We start from the raw sequence: 19,753 nt of genomic DNA, 5'->3' as shown, positions 1-19,753 counted from the left end.
CTAGGTGATACCACTTGCATCCTGGCCTGGCTGGAGAAGGAGCTTCTGAGGTTGAGGAGACAGGATGGAGAGACAATAGGGAGTTTAAAAGGGGGGAGACAAGCAAGCTAGGGAGGATACCAAATGACAGTGAAGAGGGAGAAGAGAACAGTAACAGTGTGATGGAGGAGAGGCATGGGGTCAGACCAAGCACTGTACTGGCCATAAGGTAAAGCCTTTTCCACTTGGCTGGAGCAGGGAATGAGTAGGGAAAGGTATCAATCTGGTAACAGTGCAACTAGAGGCTGAAAGGTACACCAGTTAAAAGAGGATGAGGCTGAGTTGGTCTGAAGTCCCTGGCAGCTGGGAAAGGTCTGTAGGAATGAAAAGGTGTTGAAAGAAATTCAGCACAACTCCCTTGGGAGAAGGCAGGGGTAGAGTGGCATGGGGTGAGAATCATTAGTAGGAGTGGCCTGAAAAGGCAGATCCTCTTCAGTGCAAGCCTTGAAGCAATAAAGCTGAACAAGGAGGAGAAAGGGACTTGAACAGGTGCTCCATCTGGCCATTGAGAATCAATAGTAGTAGGATGTCAAATGGGCTTGTGCAGTGCTGAAGGACCAGGGGAGAGTCCCTACCTAGTGAAGGAACCAAATGCATAGTACTAATGTACTTGTTGGAGGCTTAGGTTCTGAAGAGTGGCCTCCATGAGTAAATGTTAGCCTCTTGAATTGTATGGTACTTACCATTGAGGGGGTATCATAAAGTTTTAATTACCACCTTTAAAAAAATGATAGAAAGTTTGTTTTCATTTGTAGTTACTAACATTTCTCTACATAGTCACCATCCAGATTTACACATTTTCCCCAGCGTTTCTTTACCCTCCAAATACCATTATTGTAGAAGTCTGCAGATTGCACCTTAAACCACTCTTCCACTTCATGAATGACGTCATCTGTATTGTCAATCAGCAACCCCGCAACGGATTTTTCATTTTTTGGAAGAAGAAAAAGTCACTTGGTGCGAGGTTGGGAAAATAAGATGGATTCTGCAAGATCCCTAAGCCACATGCCCTTGCTCTGTTAACTGCAACTTGAGATGAGTAAGCTGGTTCATTGTCAGCTAGGATATGAATGCTTCTGGAGAGCATACTGTGGTGTTGCTTTTTCAGAGCATCTATCAACTTGTACAGAAGATTGCTGTAGTATGTGCCAGTGGTGGTTTGTCCCTTTGCAAGGTAATCTGTGAGAATGATTCCATGGTCGTCCCAAAAAGTGACAGCATGACCTTCCCTGCTGACTTTTGCACCTTTGCCTTTTTGAGGGGATGGGTTTCAGCATGCTTCCACACCATGCTCATGGTTTTGGTCTCTGGATCATACTGATAGCTCTAAGATTCATCCATGGTTACCAGACAACCAAAAAAATCCTCTTCATCCTGTTCCAACAGTGTCAACATCTGCCTTGAAAAGTTGCGCCATGTTTGTTTCTGGAAAGGGGTTAGCAAATATGGAACCCAGTGTGCAGATATCTTAGCCATGTACAGTTCATCATGAATAATTTTCCACATACTACCATAACTGAGACCAGTTTCATTCATGATCATTTGTATGGTTGCTTGTCTGTCTTCCAGGATTAAAAACTCCACTTTCGTCACTGTAGCTGCATTGTTGATCAGTGATGGTCTTCCAGGTCTTGGTTCGTCTGTGAGGGACATGTGACCAGTTTTGAAATTCCTCCTCCTACTCACAGTAGTGTCATAAGATGGGCAATCGTTTCCATAAACTACTACCATCTCATCATGAATTTTCTAGGCACTATTACCCTTCAAATGCAGGAACTTTATCATACTGCGAGCCTCAGTCTTCTCCATGTTACACTTTAGTCACTTCTGGCACAACCTGTACAAAAAATACAGGACACAATGAGCTGATTTTCTCAATATCATACACTTAGGGACCAATGATGAAACTGATAAAATTCCATCAATATACCATAATAACTTCTGAGTGATAATTAAAACGTTATGATACTCCCTCGTAGTTGGACTCTGCAGTGTTGTTAACTGGGTGGGTGAAGTAACAGACTCTTGAATTGTATTTATTTGTGTTGGGGGAAGCCACTGGCCATGGATACTGTGTATGATGAGACTATTTTGATTTTGTTAATAAGTTTGGGTGTTTTCAAAATTGACCAGATTTTCAAGTTGAACAGTTAAATCATCTTCAGTCCAGAAACAATGGCAAGCCAGCCATTTCATGAAAAGTGAAACTAAATGCAGTGGAATTCTTTTTCTGAGTTCTGCAAAAGGAAAGGAAGAATGGAACTACATGTGACCTCAAGGCTTTGTATAAATATGTTCCATCACATGTATGTCGCACTAAACCTTGCTTGATGGTCATACAGCAAGCCAGTTCTGGGTGAATATGCCCTGACAAACCATAGTTTGCCATGATTGGAAGTGAGAAGCAAAAGCAGTGGATGGAGAACTGGGCATCAGATTTCTTCATGAAACATGAACCAACCAACAGTTTCTGTTTTATTGCAGATAACTTTATTCTCTACTATGCCTCATCTCATTTTAATTGGCTGTCACTGCATTGAATGTTTATGGTTTTTGTTCATGTGTAATTAAATGTACACATGAGATGAATGTCTAAGTGTGGTGGGAGAAGTTAGGCTGTACTAAAAATCTGGGGCCATAAAAAAGAGCGACTCTATAGTTAAAAGTATAATTAAGATGATAAATGGGTTGAGCTTGGAAAGGTGTAAGCAAAATGAAAGCTGCTTTAATGGCACACTTTACAAAGTTATCTATCCTTGTGTACCTTTTATAGGATGCATTACCTATGTAAATTGTCTAAAAATCCTGTTTATGTAGTAGGCTTGAGGGAGAAGCTCTGCATGGATCAACTCTCCTGGCCCAGATGGTTGAAGGGCACTTGTGCCTCATCTACCCAGCTGAGTCATTGGCAAAGAGCTGGTTGACTACTTGCCAGCATCTCCCACACAAACATGGGGGAAGCAATAAGACCTCATGCACTTGGAAGTGCTACTGTGACAGAAAATGTGTCTCCTTCAATAGCAGGGTCTAGGACTGAGGAGAAAGTAGAAGAAGCCTTCTCAAGCAGTTGGAGAGGGCTGTTTCCTAAGAGAACGAGGTTGGACCACCTCAAGAAGTATGACAAAATATTGTGAAGTCACCAATGATAATATGACATTTGTTTGCACAGATGACACTTCCAAGTGCATGTGGTCTTAAATTGCATCCTCCATGCTTTCCACATGTTTGTATGAGAGGTGCTGGCAAGTGGTTAACCAGCTCTTTGCCATTGACTCAGCTGTGGAGATGAAACACAAGTCAGAGGAGAAGGAGAGGAAGGGAAGTTGGTACACCAAAGAAGAGTGTAGGTCTGAATGGCATCAAGATAGGATCCTAAAGGATGGGAGTTCAGAAGTTGGAAACATGGAGCTGAGAGAAGAGTATATGAGGAGATTATGAGAAGTGGCTTGGAGGCAATAAGTAGAGATCCATCAAAGACCAGGGCCTTTTCATGCTGCACAGTTATAGCCCAATTATACCACTTTAACGTCCATTGTTCCATCCTGTGGATCCTGACATTTGTAGTTCAGTGAGTTACTGGAGCTCTCTGGCTGAGAATTGCAAATATTGTTCCTTAAGTTGCAGATTTCTGGATTCCATAGGATGTTGTGTGGCAGTGTTAGTAGAATATAGCATTGCAATTGTGTAATGTGAAAGGAATTCTTGGTCTGTCTTAACATATAGTCTGGGGACAGAGAGCTATTTGAGAAGGGGTATTCCAAGGCAAGTAGGACTCAGTCTCATACATGGCCTCTGGAGTATTTCAGCATGTACCTTTTCACTTGGTAGATTTTGACACAGGATCTGCAATCTTCCTGAATGTGTAGCTCTGTTGTCATAATGTCCAGGAAGATGTACATTTGTACAGTAAATACACAGTGTACATTTTCACTCATTATTACATCTATGCGTGATGAAGTTGGAGGGATTTGGCAGTGTCAGTTATTGTTTACAGACAGCTGCTGCACCTGTAGCTAACAGAAAATCTCTGCTCATCAGTTCTTTTCTTTTTGGGGAAAAAACCCTGTGCTTATTAGCTGTTCTAAAATTAATTGGAAGAAATTTCAAAGCCTGAATGTTCACATTAAAAGCTTGATTATAGACACTGCTAATGCTAGAAGTGGCAGAACTATTAGAAGTAGCTCTAGATATATGCCACAGTCTAATTTAGAAACAGATATGAAAATTTATTTCCTGTCATGCTCAGGTCTAGTGATGACATCACAAGGGACTGGTATTGTTGATCTGATAGTTCATTATGAGGGAGATCAATATGAGAGTTATTACCATGCCTTAGCTTCTGGTTGCTGTCTTTTCATTTTTCATTTCATTTCAGTAGTTGTAATACTATTGTGTCAGCAAGTCTTTGTTCCGAAGGCAAGTATTTATTTCTTGCAAAAGATGGCTCTTCCTTTTCCCCCGCCCCTGCCCAATCCTGTTTTTTAAATGCTGGCAAAAGAAAAAAAATACTTCTTACCAGTCGATCTGAGTTAGCTTGACACTCTGAGTAAAAATCCACAAAAGTTAGCTACATGAAATCTGGCCATGTTCTGTTGCTGTTCTTCAGACTTTGAAAGTAGCAGGGGATTGCCTCTATGTGGACCACCCCTTCTTATTTTGTAGTGAATTCTAAGGTTGTAGTCCCCAAACCTTTTTCACTTGCATCTGTACTAGCACTAGGAAACCCAAGTTATTTCTGGTTTGGGATGTTGTGTGGGTCTTTTTATGTTCAGCAGCCATCAGGGTTGCTGTGACTGCTCTGAGTAGTAGTGTTATCTTGAAGCTGGATCTATCTGATTGGGAGAGGCTTACACAGATCAATTGTAGCTCTTCTGGTTCTTGTGTAAAGTTGTAGTGCACATCTGGAGGGCAGCAGGTTGGGGAAGACAGCTGTACAGTGCTCCCTCGGGTTACGAAATTAATTCGTTCCGCGGCTAATTTCGTAACCCGAAAAACCTTCGTAAGCCGAATTGCCATAGGCGCTAATGGGAAAAAAAGCCGCGGCTCTGCCGCGGCTCCATTTAAAACAGCGCCGGCGTTTTTTCGTAACCCGAAAAAACGTTCGTAACCCGAAACAATAAATCCCTATGGGATTTATTCGTATCCCGAAAAATTCGTAAGCTGGGTAATTCGTATCCCGAGGTACCACTGTATACCAATAGCATACTGATTCCCTCAGATCATATCCTTGTGTAGTCAAAACAGCACCATCCATGTAAGACAGAGGTATCAGTAGACTTGGGGGGAGGTTCCAAAATTTGAAAAAAGTTCCCTCCCTGAGGAAACTTAAGAGAGAAGCCCCATGGAGGATTGAAATGGAGTATCTTAGGAGAGGACAGGACTGGTTGGCACATCAGCAAGAACATGTAACTGTTTGTTTGTTGCAAGTTACAGGTGTAACTGTTCATCTGTGTAAGGAATGGGAAACATGAAGCCTTCCAGATGTTGTTGGACTGAAACTCCCTGCATTCTTCACCATTGGCTGTGCTGGCTAGGGCTCATGGGAGTTGCAGCCTAACAACATCTTGAGAGTCACACAATTCTCAGCCCATTCTATATACTCCACAATATGTACATGTGTACGTTCCTGTATAGGCATGGTACAAAAATACTTTGTCAGGAATTCTAACTGATTAGCCTAATGGCATAAGAAACATTCAGCACTTACAAAAATGGGGTAAGTAAGACAAGTTCTTTGGAAGGCCAACTTGGCTCTGAGAAGAGTCCTTTTGCTTAGAATGAGCCAAGTTTGTTGGAGAGCATGGTTTGTAGCTTCCAGTATTGTTTCTGGCAGTGTGCTCTTTCAGACCTAACAGCCACTGACAGTAAAAAGATCCTCATGCCTTAATGTTTAATGGTGCATATCTTCCTCTCTTAGCTGGATTTCCAGTGTTAAAATGATGTTGGTTTTTGTCACCTTTCTCTTTACTTCAGAGACAATTTTAACACAGTTATAAATCACGCTAAGTTCATTTTTGAATGCACAATGTAACCTGTCATTTTGCTCCATTCTCTTCACTCCATGTCTCATCCCCTCCATGCAAAAACACACACCTGATTACAGGGATTCAAATCACATGCAGATTTCTTGATTTATGTTTCCCTAATTGGTAACAAGAGAAAGAAACTTCTGTTAATGTGACTTCTCAGTCATGAAAGCAAACATTCATACCAGCAGCTGCTTCCTTCTTTCTGTGTGCTTCCATTGAGATAATTGTGAGGAGGAATTATTCCCCCCAGTGGATTCCCCCTCCTTCCTAGTAGCATTCCCGCCCCTAGTGTCACTCAGTGCAGCCGGGGAGGGGGAGTGAGCTGCCAGGGAGGGCAGTGAAGGCCAAAAGGGCATTTCCTTTACTGTGGCAGTGGAGGTCTTCTCATGAGGAGGTCTTAGCTGTTGCAACAAAGCCCGGTATGGCGTGCTCTGCTCAGCCCTTTCCTTTGCTGTGGCATCAGATGCCTCCTTTTGAGGAGGCCTCCTCCACCACAGCAAAGCTGGGAAATGTGCTTCTGCTGACTTGGTGAAGCTAGGAGGGGCATAGCAGGAGGAGGGCCCAACTGGATGTCACCCTTCTTCTGGGGTGTCTCCTGGTGTGCTCTGTACTCCCCGCACCCCCTAGTGATGCCATTGTTAGATGCCACTGAGCCATAGTTATGAATTCCCCCTCCTCCTCAGTATTTAACAACAACAACAAAAGGCATACATGAAATTCACTTTTGCTTTCCATGTATAATATTTGCTGACCTCAAGCCAACATTGTACCAGATCAGTTTGGGGAGCTGGGCTGAATCTGTATTTCAGCCTAGTAACCAATTAAAGAATGTTGCTGGGTGAAGTATGGCTATCCATATACAAAGTGAAATTGCAGGATTCTTTAATTTCTAGATAGCACAGGTTCTGATGAATTGAATTTCCCATGACTGCTCTCAACACTGTTTGAGGATTGAACTGGCCCCAGAAAGCTGCAGCACTTAAGACTTGAAATAGAGTGTGAAAGTTCAGGAGGGTATACTTTAAAATGTATTTTTTTGTGAAATGTAAATGTTGATGTTTGTTATTTTTCTCCCTTTGTTCTTTCCCTCACTTCTCGTCTTTCTCTTTCTTTTTCAGATTGTATAGATAGTTTTTTTTCATTGCATTAGCCATCTGATAACAGTGATATTTAACATTTGTGCAGTAGTTTTAGTTTTAAAAGCTTCTCATGCGTTATCCAGCTGCAGTCCTAACAACTGTAAGATAAACCATTACTACGATTTCTCATATTGCATAGCGAGAGCCTAATAATGCCATTTGGTAAGTTCATGGAAGAGATGAGATTTGAACTAGGGGCAATCTGATTTGAAGCTCAGTCTCTTAGCTGCTGCGCAACACTGCTTGGTGAGTTTATTACAGAGGTAACAGGCCATTCTTTTCTAAATAAAAGAAAATATTATGTGCACTACCATAATGAAAATGGTTCATAGGATAGAACTTTAGAAGCAGGAAAGGGTATATTTTTGTCACTTCTCCAGTCACTTATCTTTATGACTTTATATAAGTTAACATGAAAGGGACAATCTCCTTCATCGTGCCTCAAATACATTTTAGGGTGCTGCATTTTAAAGCATCTTTTATTTAGAAACAGCTGGGTTATATTATGCCCTCAGAAAAGAGCCTTGTGTCTTACTGAGGGGTCTTGCAAAAAGTGGGCTGTTGGCCAATTTTGGCTGGACTACATAGCATCTGCCAGTTGGAATTCTTCCAAAGAATACTGTCCTTGGGTTGATCTAGCTAGGCACTTGTGCTCTTATGCAAAAGTGTGTACTTAGAATAGCTTAACTGTTGAAGAGATCCTGAGCATGTGTGTGCTCTTGCTTTGAAAACTTTAGTATTTGGTATATGGGGATTCTTCACTCTACTACAGTAGCTAATACTTAAAGCTTCCCACTATCAGGTAGTTCAGGTTTCAGGGAAACAATATCAAATCAAACTTTATAATTATGCTTTAAAAAAAGTAACCTTAGAACTTGTTCTTGGTAAATAGTTTAGTCCAGGTAACAATAGCTGTTTATCATCTTACAAAAGAGATCCATATAAAATAACTTTAGGCTTAAATCTTAATTCTCAGCATGTCTTAAGTAATCCACTTTCCGTGCCTACATACTTTGTCCCATTTTATTATGGCCATATATCATGTACTCTAAGCAGTCAGAATTGGATGGACTCTATTATATTCAATCTTCCTTTCAATAAAATAAATCGGTAAGCCACTCAGAAGCCCCTGGCAGGGTATGGTACATTAATCAAAGATTCTGCAAGCATAGCTATACTTCTAGAAATGTGGGTGGGGGATGGAATTCCACCTGAATTGAATGGGAAAGTAAGACTGTTCAATCTATGAAAAGGTTACTTGCCTTTTCCTTTGCTTGTTAACCCCAGTGAACTACAGTATAGTTTGTGGGATTGTTCAATTACTTCTGTGTTTCTAATTTTTTTTTAAAAAACAACTACTACAAATTAAATCTAAAACTTGACATTTGTTTTTGTTCTCAATACAAATGTGACATAAGCATGTTACAAAGAAAATATTATGGTAAAGGGAACTGTTTCTTAAATTCCCATATTATGTGGTATAAATGCATCAGAGCATTGCAGTAGGCAAGGTGTGATTGAAAAGGTAGCAGACTTGGTGAAGTTTGTCTTCCAAGGTTGCTGTGTGTTGAAAATGTGTGTAAGTGCTTACATCACACAAAAAGATTTATATATATTTTTGTAGCTTGGAATGACTGCCTGTTGGAAAGAGTAGCTGATTTGATGGTTGGGTATTTGTACTTCCTTGATGTACATGGGAAAGGGCTGTAGAATGTGTGCTCTGTATGCAGGTTCCCAGTTTCATTTTATGGCATCTCTACATAGGATTGGAATAGACATTTGCTTGAAAGCTTCTTAGGGCCAGTAAGTGTAGAATAGTGATGAGGAATCTCTAATCCATGGGCAATTTTTGGCCTACCAAACTGGCCCGTCCATCATGTGGGAACTCAGGACAAAGTCCTGTGCCTGAAGTCCTGGGAACTCCATTAAGCATTTCATCCCTGAATGAGAGAAGTGTGCCCTAATGGAAGAGTGCCTGATGCATAGCCATAAGTCTGTGTTCAGGTCTGTTCCCTTCTTCTTCAGAGGGAAGGTAAAAGAGAAACAAAATGACCTCATCTGAGGAGGGGAGGAGAGGAACATTCATCCAGCCAATCCTTTTAGTCAGTGAGCTGGCATCATTCTGCAGGACTTTTTGCAAATGGGGAAAGCTTGTACAAAGTGAAGATGGTTATGAGGTTTTCTTTGTACTTGCTCCTGATTGTTCTTTTGGTGAGGACCCCATGATGTCAGCTCTCAGAGGGTTCTAGGGGAGTGGAAGTGGCTGGGAGTTTGGCCTCCAAAATTCCCCACCCTTGATTTAGACAGTACTGAGATAGATGAAATAATATTCTGCATGGCAGCTTTGTAATTAGCACCTATCTATCTATGTATTCAACAGTGTCACTCTGAGCTTATACTTGTGAACGAATAGAAATCTATTTCAGAGTGTAAGTCACTTATTAAAAATATCCTGCATTTGGCAATTATATATCAGAATTGCAGCAGTCTTTAAGATCACTGGAAGAAAAAAGAAAGATGGAAAAATAATTATGGAGCTCTCTTGTCTGTGTATAGATGCTTTGCTCAAAGAATCATTCCATCTATTATGTCCTCATCTGCATTGGAGACTGTTGGAGTAAGAGTAGATTCCTGGAGAGTTGTCATCTTTTTATGGGGGGGCGGAGAAGATTAAGACTGGCTGGTCTCTTTGAGAGTAATTCTAGCAAAATAAAGCAAATAGACAGCATGCAAATTACTTAAGTAAAAACTTTATTAGTTACATTTAAATGAGCACTAGGAATATATATATATATATTCTTTGCCTACAACCTTAGTAACTAACGAAAAGTTTCTAGCAAAGAAGCACCTCGAGGGCTGGCACCCACCATCTTGGTAGAGAAAAAGAAGAAGGAGACTTATGTGGCTACAGACTCATCTGAAAGATTCTCTGGTCACATGTTCTGTTTGCTTTGATGCATGAACACACTGATGATTATGCATTTCAGTTGGTGATGGAGCAACTGGGGAAAGTTCAAGAGAGACAGCATGTGAAGGTAAAGCCAGGCCAGAAACCCTTATTTTCTAAAGCTCCATTGTTCAAGTGGCAAATGGAGGAAGGGTTGTGGAGAGAATGCTTTGTTGAGCAGTATTTTCCAGCAGAGACTGTTCTACTCCTAGCACAGAGAACCTGACATTAATAGAAAGCCTTATCCCCCACCCAGCAAACAGGAGTGGGATTTTTTTCACTAAAAATTATAAATCCAGAAATCTTTCTTTTGTGTTTTAAATATCATTCTGATGTACAACATTCAACTTGACAGACCATATGGTGCTCCTGTTTGGTTTTCATTTGTGGAAGTCACACTTCTAAACAAATGAGATGTATAAAAGAAAATATTTATAAATAACGTGGTTTTCAAATATTTGATAAAAATAGAATTATGGAACAATATGAACATTAAAAACTGCTCCCTGTTCAGACACGGATGCAAGTTTTTTTATAGTACCAAACCTTTCCTAGGAGTATAGTTCTCCACTGGAAAATAGGTATTGCAGCACTACAAAAGAATATGATAGGCTGGTACTGACCTGATTTTTCTTCATATAGTGAAAGTTATCTAAGTAATGGCTGATATTCCAGTGAGTATATGGAATCTTCTATCTTTTCCCACACAGTTCCTTTCTAAACTTTACAATATTCCATACGTTGTAAATGCTTGCAACACTAAGAAAGAAGTAAGTAATAACACATAAGAACACTTGTGTGAGACGTGTCCTTGGAGAACCAGCATGGTGTAGTAGTTTGAGCATTAGATCAAATCAGGGTTTGAAGTCACACTCGGCCTCAGAGGAAGGCAAAGGCAAACCTCTGAACAAAACTTACCAAGAAAACCCCATGATAGGTTCACCATCAATTGAAACTACTTGCAAGCACACAACAACAGAGTGCCCTTGAGACTCATCTGCCACGGTGACACATGCCTTAGTTAACATCCCATTTGGATTACTCTGACATGCTTTATGAGGAACCACTGTGGTGTAGTGGTTTGGGTATTGGATTACGAATCTGGAGACAAGGGTTCAGTTTTGTGCTCAGCTATGGAAACTCAATGGATGACTTTGGGCAAATCACAATCTCTCGGCCTTAGAGGAGAGCAAAGGTAAATCTCTTCTGAACAAACCTTACCAAGAAAACCCATGATAGGTTCACCTTAGGGACACTATAAACTGAAAATGACTTGAAGGCACAGAACAATATCAACAGCAAATGTTCTCTACATGGGTCTGCCTTTGAAATACACCTTCTTTGTTGAAACAGCTCTACTGGCTGCTGTTGTTTCTGGGCACACTTCATGTGCTCATTATGACCTATAATGTCTTATATGGGTCCCATATGAACCTATCTGTGTTTTGAGAGCTTATATGGAAGTCCTTTCTGTTCCACCATACTCACATATACATCTGATGGGAACACAGGCTTCTCAGTGGCTGCTCCCAGGCTCTCAAATTCCCTTCCCAAAGGTTAGAGTGGCATCCTCCTTACTATTTTTTCCACAGGAAGGTGAAGCCATTTTTTGTTTCTGGATGTCTTTGAGGGTTGATTACTAAAGAGGAATAGGCCTTGCACAATATGCTGGATTTTCTGCCCCCCCCCCCCCTTTTTCGTGGTTTTTGTCTTCAGCTGGCTCAGTGTTTTGATAGTTTTACTTTTTAACTTTTGTATGTTATGAATTTTTAAATTATATTTGTTTTAAATCTTGCAAGCTGCTTTGAGTATTGAACAGGGAAAAGGTGGATAATAATAATAGCTTTAGCAATAATAGAAAATTCTGGAAGAGACAAGTATCTTGTTATGTTCCTTTCTCAGAAATATTTTTCTCAAAAATTGTGGCAAATTCTAGTGTAAATACAATGTGTAACATTGCTTTAATATTGTATTTTGGTACATTTGGAGAAGAATACTAGTTAAACCTCATGGGTAACTTTGAAAAGCTGAAAAGTCAGCATGCCATGTATTTTTGTTGCTAATTTTTAAGGATTAACTTTTTTTTAGCACGAACACTTCTTTTGAGGCTGTTGTAGTTAATATCTTGTGGGATCTAACAGCTACGGTTTCATTGCAGTAACGTACTTTAAACATGATTGTACCGTATTTTATCCTGATGACTTTGGTGATGTTCTATGATGGTATTTGCTATTTAACATGGTTGTTAAATCAGTGGGAAGATGGATAACGTCTGAATCATAGAATTGTAAGAGACTGCAAGGGCCATCCAGTCCAACCTCTGGCCATGTAGGAACACAGAATCAAAGCGTCTCTGACAGATGGCCATCCAGCCTGTTTAAAAACCTCCATCACACTCCAAGGGAGTGACTTTCACTGTTGAACAGTTCTCACTGTCAGGAAGTTCTTCTTAATGTTGATGTGTAATCACCTTTCCTGTAGTTTGCACCATTGTTCTAAGACCTATTCTTTGGAGCAGCAGAAAACAAGCTTGCCCCATCCTCAGTACAACAGTTTACAGAGATCCTACTTCTTAGCTGTCCCTAGTCTGGGGAATATTTGTTCACACCAGTCCACCTCCCACCCCATAAACAGGTTGGAAAACTAAGATATTATTTTGCTGTATTTAGACTTCTGGTACATCTTATTTTAATATGCTGTTGTGTTTTATAGCTTGATTCAGTTGGATGGCAGCTTAACCTTCAGATGGCTCAGTCCACCCAAGCAAAACAAAAATCTCCTAAAGCTGTTTTAGAACTCGGAATAACCAATGAAGATTCAAAGGTAAGATGCTTCTGCCACATCTTTTTCTTAAAGTCACTGTTGTGATGTGGCTGCTGAACAGGTTTGCATCAGTTTTCAGACAAGAAGTAATGACAGCCATGCTGGCCATCAGAAAAAAATTCAAAATCCTGTTAGTGCAATACTTTTATTAGGTCAACTTCAAGGTCACAAAAATGAAGTACTAATAAGGATATTATATAAATACAGATTTTGGAATTAATTTTCAGATATTATTTGTAAGAAACAAGTTTTACACAGCCTTTGGGGTTATTTGCTACTAAGATAACATTCTCCTGCTGAAGGCGATAGACTTCATGAATCTTGTGTGGCAAACACTTCTTTCCCCCCCAAATGTTCTGGAGAGCCCAATGTTCTTCTCTTCCTTTGGATCATCCAAATGTGAGCAAAGATGCTTAGCCTTTAGTCTGTGTTCTTACTAGATGAAAGACTGTCTGAGACAAAGAATTTCTGTATTCATGGAAGCTCTGTGTATTGCTCATTTTTACAAGAAGAAGAACAGCCTGAATCAGAGGAGCCTTCTAGATGTATGAAGGCTCTATGCACTTCTAAACTGGGAATCCCTTAGAGACTCCAAGCATCGAGAAATTTCTCTGCAGTACTGCAGAGCTTCTGAGAGATGTTAGATAAGGGCCCGTTACACACAGGCACCCTACCACGGATTAAGTCCGTAACAAATGGCGGTGGCTGTTCCACACAGCCGCCACCATCTTGACGTAGCGGACACTCTGCGTCCGCACATTGCACCCCGGAAGTGATGCCGCGAGTGTGTGACTAGCGCCTCGCGGCGTCTCTTCTGGGGCCCAGGAAGGAACGCGATTTTCGCGCTCCTTCTCTGCAGTGGCCGGGAACAACGCCGTTTGGCTGCTGTGGTTCCCGGATGCTGCAACCGGCGGCGGCAGCGGCAGACCACTGCTTCTCAGCGGTCTGTAATGGGCCAAGGCCTTTGAAAGATCTTTTAGGAAAAGAAGTTCCATAGTTATGAGGAAGTCATCAAGAACAAAGTTTTATGTAAATTTAATGTTTGAATTTGACTCACAGAGAGTTCAGTTAAGAGTGTCTTTGTACTTAAAGAGTACAGTTGAATTCAATATCTAAGTATTACATATTTAGATTTGAAGTTATATAAGGTCTAAGACATAAAGCCAACATTGGTGTATACCTAGGGCACAATATTGACAGTGGACAAGTGATAAATAAAGAGTAACTTTTTCTGTGTGACTTGTGGGAAGAAATGGTGAAGAGTCACTATGAGGCAAAGGCTGCATCTGCATTGCAGAAATAATCTAGGTTGCCACCACTTTAACTGCCATAACGTAGTGCTATGGAATTCTGGGATTTGCAGTTTTGTTAGATACTTAACTTTTTATGGAGAGCTCTGGAGCCACAACAAACTACAGATCTCAGAATTTCATAAGCTGGAGCCATGTTAGTTAAAGTGGTGTTAGCCTGGATTATTTCTGTAGTGCAGATGCAGCCAAAGTGCTACTATGTTTGGATGCTTATTGGGAGTTATGAAGCTCTACTTACAATTCCCTACTGTAGAATAGCCTCTGGGCTGTGTTATGAGAGAAGAGGTTGCAGGATTTTTATTTTTACATCTGACCACTATCATAATCTAGACATCTAGGAAAGCTATGGATTCAGAAACTCCTCTGAGGATCTAATAACCATGGTGGAAAGGAGCATTGTGCTAAAACAGAGGTTATTGGGCACAGGCAGCTTGGTCTTCAACAGGATATAGTCAGCTAGATCTGTTTTCTTCCCTGAGAGTAGGACATGGTTGATGGCAGGTACAAATTTTGCATGACTGAGAAAGCCAGCCAAAATATTTGTACCAGTGTACCTATAATGTTGTATTCACACAATCTTTTCTTTGAAGATGCAATTTAAATTTTTATTTACTAAATTTATCAGTATGTTATTTGCAGATACAGTGAATACATATCACACTGCAACTTGAATGCTTACAAAACAACTGAACCAAATGTGTAGTATGAAAGCTTTTTGTAAAGTATATTCTGTCAGGAAACACAAGGTTACTTTGATTTGATTATAATAGTTTTTTTGAGGAGTAAATGAAAATTTGATTCTAGGTGTGATGAAAATATTTCTGCTTTTCTTCCTCTAATTAAACTCACTACAGTGGTGCCTCGGGTTACGAATTTAATTCGTTCCGCGGCCGCTTTCGTAACCCGAAAAGCCTTCGTAAGCCGAAATGCCATAGGCGCTAATGGGGAAAAGCCGCGGTTCCCTTTAAAATAGCGCCGAAGTTTTTTCGTAACCCGAAAAAACTTTCGTAACCCGGAACAATAATTCCCTATGGGATTTTTTCGTATCCCGAAAATTTCGTAACCTGGGTAATTCGTATCCCGAGGTACCACTGTATTTGCTCTCTTGTATCTGTGGCTCTATACTGGGTTTTTCCTAGCCGAACAAAGCATTCACCAGAAATGTAGATCTGAATATTCACTGCTCTAAATGTGCTTTGCTGTTACTCACCAGAGGGCAGTAGAGATCTTTCAAGTATCTGTTTTGCTGATATGTTAAATGCCTTTTCAAATCACATTGTTGAATCAATGATGAAGCTAGTAGATGTGGGAAACAGTGTTTACCTTTCTAATCTGGCTACAACAATACTATAGATAGTATAAGATTTGACTCACTTCAGTGTTCTTTTAATCAATACACAAATGAAACTGACTCTTTTTCATAGAAATAATTTTATTTGGGTATTCTAAATTGATGTCTGGAGAAAACATTTTACAGTGTGAAATGTGTTTATAATAGGAACATCATTACTGAACATCGTTGCCCTGGTTTAAGGATCCCCAACAGACTGCATTGCTTGGGACTTTTTATTAGCTTGTACCCCACCCTCATAAGAAGCTAGAGTCATTGGGGGAAAAAGAAAAGAAAAATGAAGTGTAAGACCACTTGCTTATTGTTCCCAGATGGAAACCAAAAAAGTGGTGTATGCACATAGCAAAGAACAGTGTGCACATCCTGGAGGTTTGTGTGCTGCCTTAGCCACAGACTTTTCCACTGTGGAAAGACAGTCTGTTGTTCAGCTTTGAAGGCAGCTTGTCTCTTTGTAAATGGAAACCATTATCAAGCATATAGTAAGCAAACCTCTCATCCTTTTGGATTAGAGCAATAGAACTGAATTCTTATAGCTGATGCAGGAAATTACTGATAACATATGTTTTGATAGCTTTTATGTATGCGCTTTTATGCTTGAACATTAAATTTAGCATCTTTTGTCCATGGGAAGAGACTGAAATGTGTAACTGGATGCAGTACATTTTGTTTAGTTAGAAATGTTGAATACTTAAACAGAAAACAAATCTAGTACTCTCATTTCATTTTAACCCCCACCCATCTTTTCCTTCCTCCTTTATTTTCCCTAACATGGAGGAAATGATTATCATTGTGGTCAGTGTTCCACAAACTTGTTATGTGAGTTGTGGCCTGGGTGGTAATTGTGGCCATTGTTCATGTGGGTTATAGGAGGAGAAATTTGCTTAATCATGACCTAAATTGTGGTGACTTTTGCCTCATTCTCTGCACTGGAGACTCTCCACTGAGATGCTAATTCTCACAGCCTTAAAATTATCCTACAATTGCACACATTTTATTGTCAGAGCTATTGTGCTGCTGGAAAAAATACTTACAGAGTTTAAAAGATATTTTGGTTGAAAAAAAAAATTAAAATCCTATTATTGATCTAAAGCTATGAAACGAAGCAGAAATAAGGGAATGAATGGAATTGTGCATGCTAGCTGGTTAAAATGATTGTTCTAGTTTAAATATTTGTGTGGTTATGCTAGGGCTCTTAGTTGGCCTTCATGGAATATTTTGCATTATAGTATTGTGACTGGGGGAGAAATGTTGCTGCCTAAAATTAAGTGATGATTATGAACTGATGAACAAAGATTTTGGTTAATTCACATATAATCTAGTCTAGTACTCGTAAACATGATAAAATAAATATTCAATTTTGTTTGGGGTTATATTTTATTGCCTTTTCCTGAATGCTCCATTTATAGTAAAGGATAATTTTATCTTGTAGTAAATTGGATTAAGCACTAGTTCCAGTGGGTGCTTCATTTGTGGAAAATGTTTCAAAACTGGGAGGGGAAAAAAAAACCCTAGGTGATTGTGATAAAAATTGTTATGATGATAAACATCTAATCTATCTAGATCTCAGATATTTTCTTTTACTGGTAGTTATTTTTATCTTAGCCCCTCTTACTGTTTAATTTATTATTTTGTGCATCAGTATTTCTTTTAATCATAAACGCATCTTAGAACATAGTCACTTGCATCTTAACTTGGAAGTTAAGTCTCACAGTGTACAGTTAGACTTACTTCCAGATAAGTGCGCATACATATCCTGAAACGATACTGCTTTCCAGTGAACATACATTTATTAATTTTATAATATTCTGAACCTATTTGTAACTATCTAGGAATGGCTAGATAGCACCAGTCCTTGTGGACCAGTTTACTCTTATGCTGGAAGATTGCAGAGAGGTAATCAATGGAGCAAACATTTTTATTCTTAATGCTTGTTAATTAACAGAGAAATTGGAAAGAGAGGGAAGATTGATGGCAGAGGAAATACCAAATGAGAACCACTGCTGAGTTTTTGTTAGCAGGACAGAAGTGTGTGTGTATGGGTGGCGGGATGGAGAAGAAAAATAAGTATACCATATTCAGGGCTAGCTTACTTTCACTTTGGGGAATGTTAGAATGGAAAGGTTTTGGATTGATTCTAAATGATTGAGAATGGACTTGCACACTTTTTTGTGGTGAACTACTGCTGGATGAGGATGGGCAGTATGTACATACACAAGGGGAAGCCTCTGTAAGCAGATCTCCATGTCTGGCCACAAATCACTCCCTCTTTCTGTGGATGAGAGGGTGATCCATTTCATCCTTATGATCCCTGTGGACATCCTTCCAAAAACCATAGGGCTGAATTGTAAACAGCTTTCTTGAAATGTTTTCCATACAAAAAAAATACCATATATACTTGACTATAAGCTGATCTCATGTATAAGTCGAGGACAGGTTTTGGGGCCAAAATTATGGATTTTGCTACGACCCATGGATAAGTCGAGGTTAAAATTTAGGGGCATATAGCAAACAATCTAAAGGATGAAGCAAAGCAAAACAATGTCAAAGAACTTATAAAATTCCAGAAGGCATAACTTTGTGCTTACTCTTAAGGTTGGATGGATGAGAGAGTAGAGGGGGTCAATACTGCTTTTCATCAGGAGATGGTGCCTTCTTTTAAATAAGAGTTAAGACACAGTTCTTACATTGACCCATGGATAAGTCGAATCAGTTTTTTGGGGTCAATTTTTTAACCTAAATTTCTAGAGTATATACAGTATTTGCTGACAAAATGGACCATGAGATTAGTTTGCTAAATCTACTTGTAGTTGTATGTTATCACATAAAAGTTTTAGAGAATTCTGACATTTTCAGCTTGATCAGGGTGGGGCAACTGCAGAGTGTTATAGGGGCACACTGGTCCCCTGTGGGACTATACTCAACCATTGTTACCCCCTTGGCCCTAATTTTGGATGGATGAAAAATTATATCTGGGGGCATTTTGGCCACCCTCATTTTTCAGTGTAGGATTGCAGAAGTCTTCCTTCAGCCTTTCTTCAGAAGAAGAATTGACCCAAGGAGGAGGTCACCTTGTCTGCTTGTGAGTTTGAGTATGAATCTGTGAAATATACTTTTTGTAAAATTGTGTTTATCCTGGTTCTCCTGAAGCCTGTAGAAAGGGTGTTGCTCCCGTTCTTTTCTCAAATAAATAAATAAATAAATAAAATTCACTATAATAAGACCATATGGAATATATTAGCTTGACACTGAATGAATAAGTGATATTAATTCTGTGTTAATTCATTATTGTTTAAGTTAATTTATTTTACAAAATTTTCTTGACAGTTTTTAATTCAAGTAACATTAAAAGATACTGAAACAAAAGACAAGTTTGAAGTTGAAGTTACATTGTATATTATTTTTCCACAAGAATTTTAAAACTTTGCTTCATAACAGCCTGATAGACATGTAATCATATAGCTCTCAGTCAAGTCTTTTTTCAATTGAAACATGCTATGCATAGAAACTAACATTAAACATTAATTGTACTTGATATAGAAATATGCCAATTTAGTTTGTATAAGCTAAGATTATCCCCCACCCGCCAGCTTGGGAACTCTTTTTTTCCAGTCTGTTGTACTCAGTCACTGAAAAGCATAAATGGTAAGCTCTTTTCAAGCCTGACTACAGGATCCGGTCTTCAGAAAATGTTTATCTCACCCACTTCATTATACCTGATGACAACAGCTTTAAATGTGAAGACTGCACAGCAGGGAAAACAGTTCTATCTGTCTTCTATATCTGTGCTTTCTGCCCCTTCCTAGCAGGAAATTTTATCTTCTTCCAAGGAAAGAAGACAAATCATAGTTCCATATGTTATGGATTTCCACTAACATGTGTACCATTATAAGGTTGGAAGTTGTGGTTGTTGCAGGAATGAGCAACATCCACAATATTATTTTTTAGGTGGTTCTTTGTAATTCCTAGGTTTTAAATTCACTTCTTATAAAATGAAGAACTCTTACTCTTAAGTGCCCTCCTATATGACATACATGGTTAAGTTGATAACATTTACCAGTAGAATGGACACCATTGAAAAATGATCTTTCCCTTTTCCCTGCATGTACCCACACTCC

The 19,753-nt window shown here is 39.4% G+C and overlaps 1 protein-coding gene across 2 annotated transcripts in view; it reads left to right on the top strand.

Annotated features, from left to right (window-relative positions):
* COMMD10 (COMM domain containing 10) overlaps nt 1-19,753 on the top strand; it is a 74,224-nt gene that overhangs the window by 14,452 nt on the left and 40,019 nt on the right. For both annotated transcript variants that reach the window (XM_042455751.1, XM_042455752.1), the window contains exon 5: nt 12,867-12,977. In XM_042455751.1, coding sequence (XP_042311685.1) covers nt 12,867-12,977 — 111 coding nt within the window. The remainder of the gene's footprint in view (nt 1-12,866; nt 12,978-19,753) is intronic.

This window comes from Sceloporus undulatus, chromosome 2 (genome assembly GCF_019175285.1).
Source record: "Sceloporus undulatus isolate JIND9_A2432 ecotype Alabama chromosome 2, SceUnd_v1.1, whole genome shotgun sequence".
Classification (NCBI taxonomy): Eukaryota; Metazoa; Chordata; class Lepidosauria; order Squamata; family Phrynosomatidae; genus Sceloporus; species Sceloporus undulatus.
This window is presented reverse-complemented; position numbering and strand designations above follow the sequence as displayed.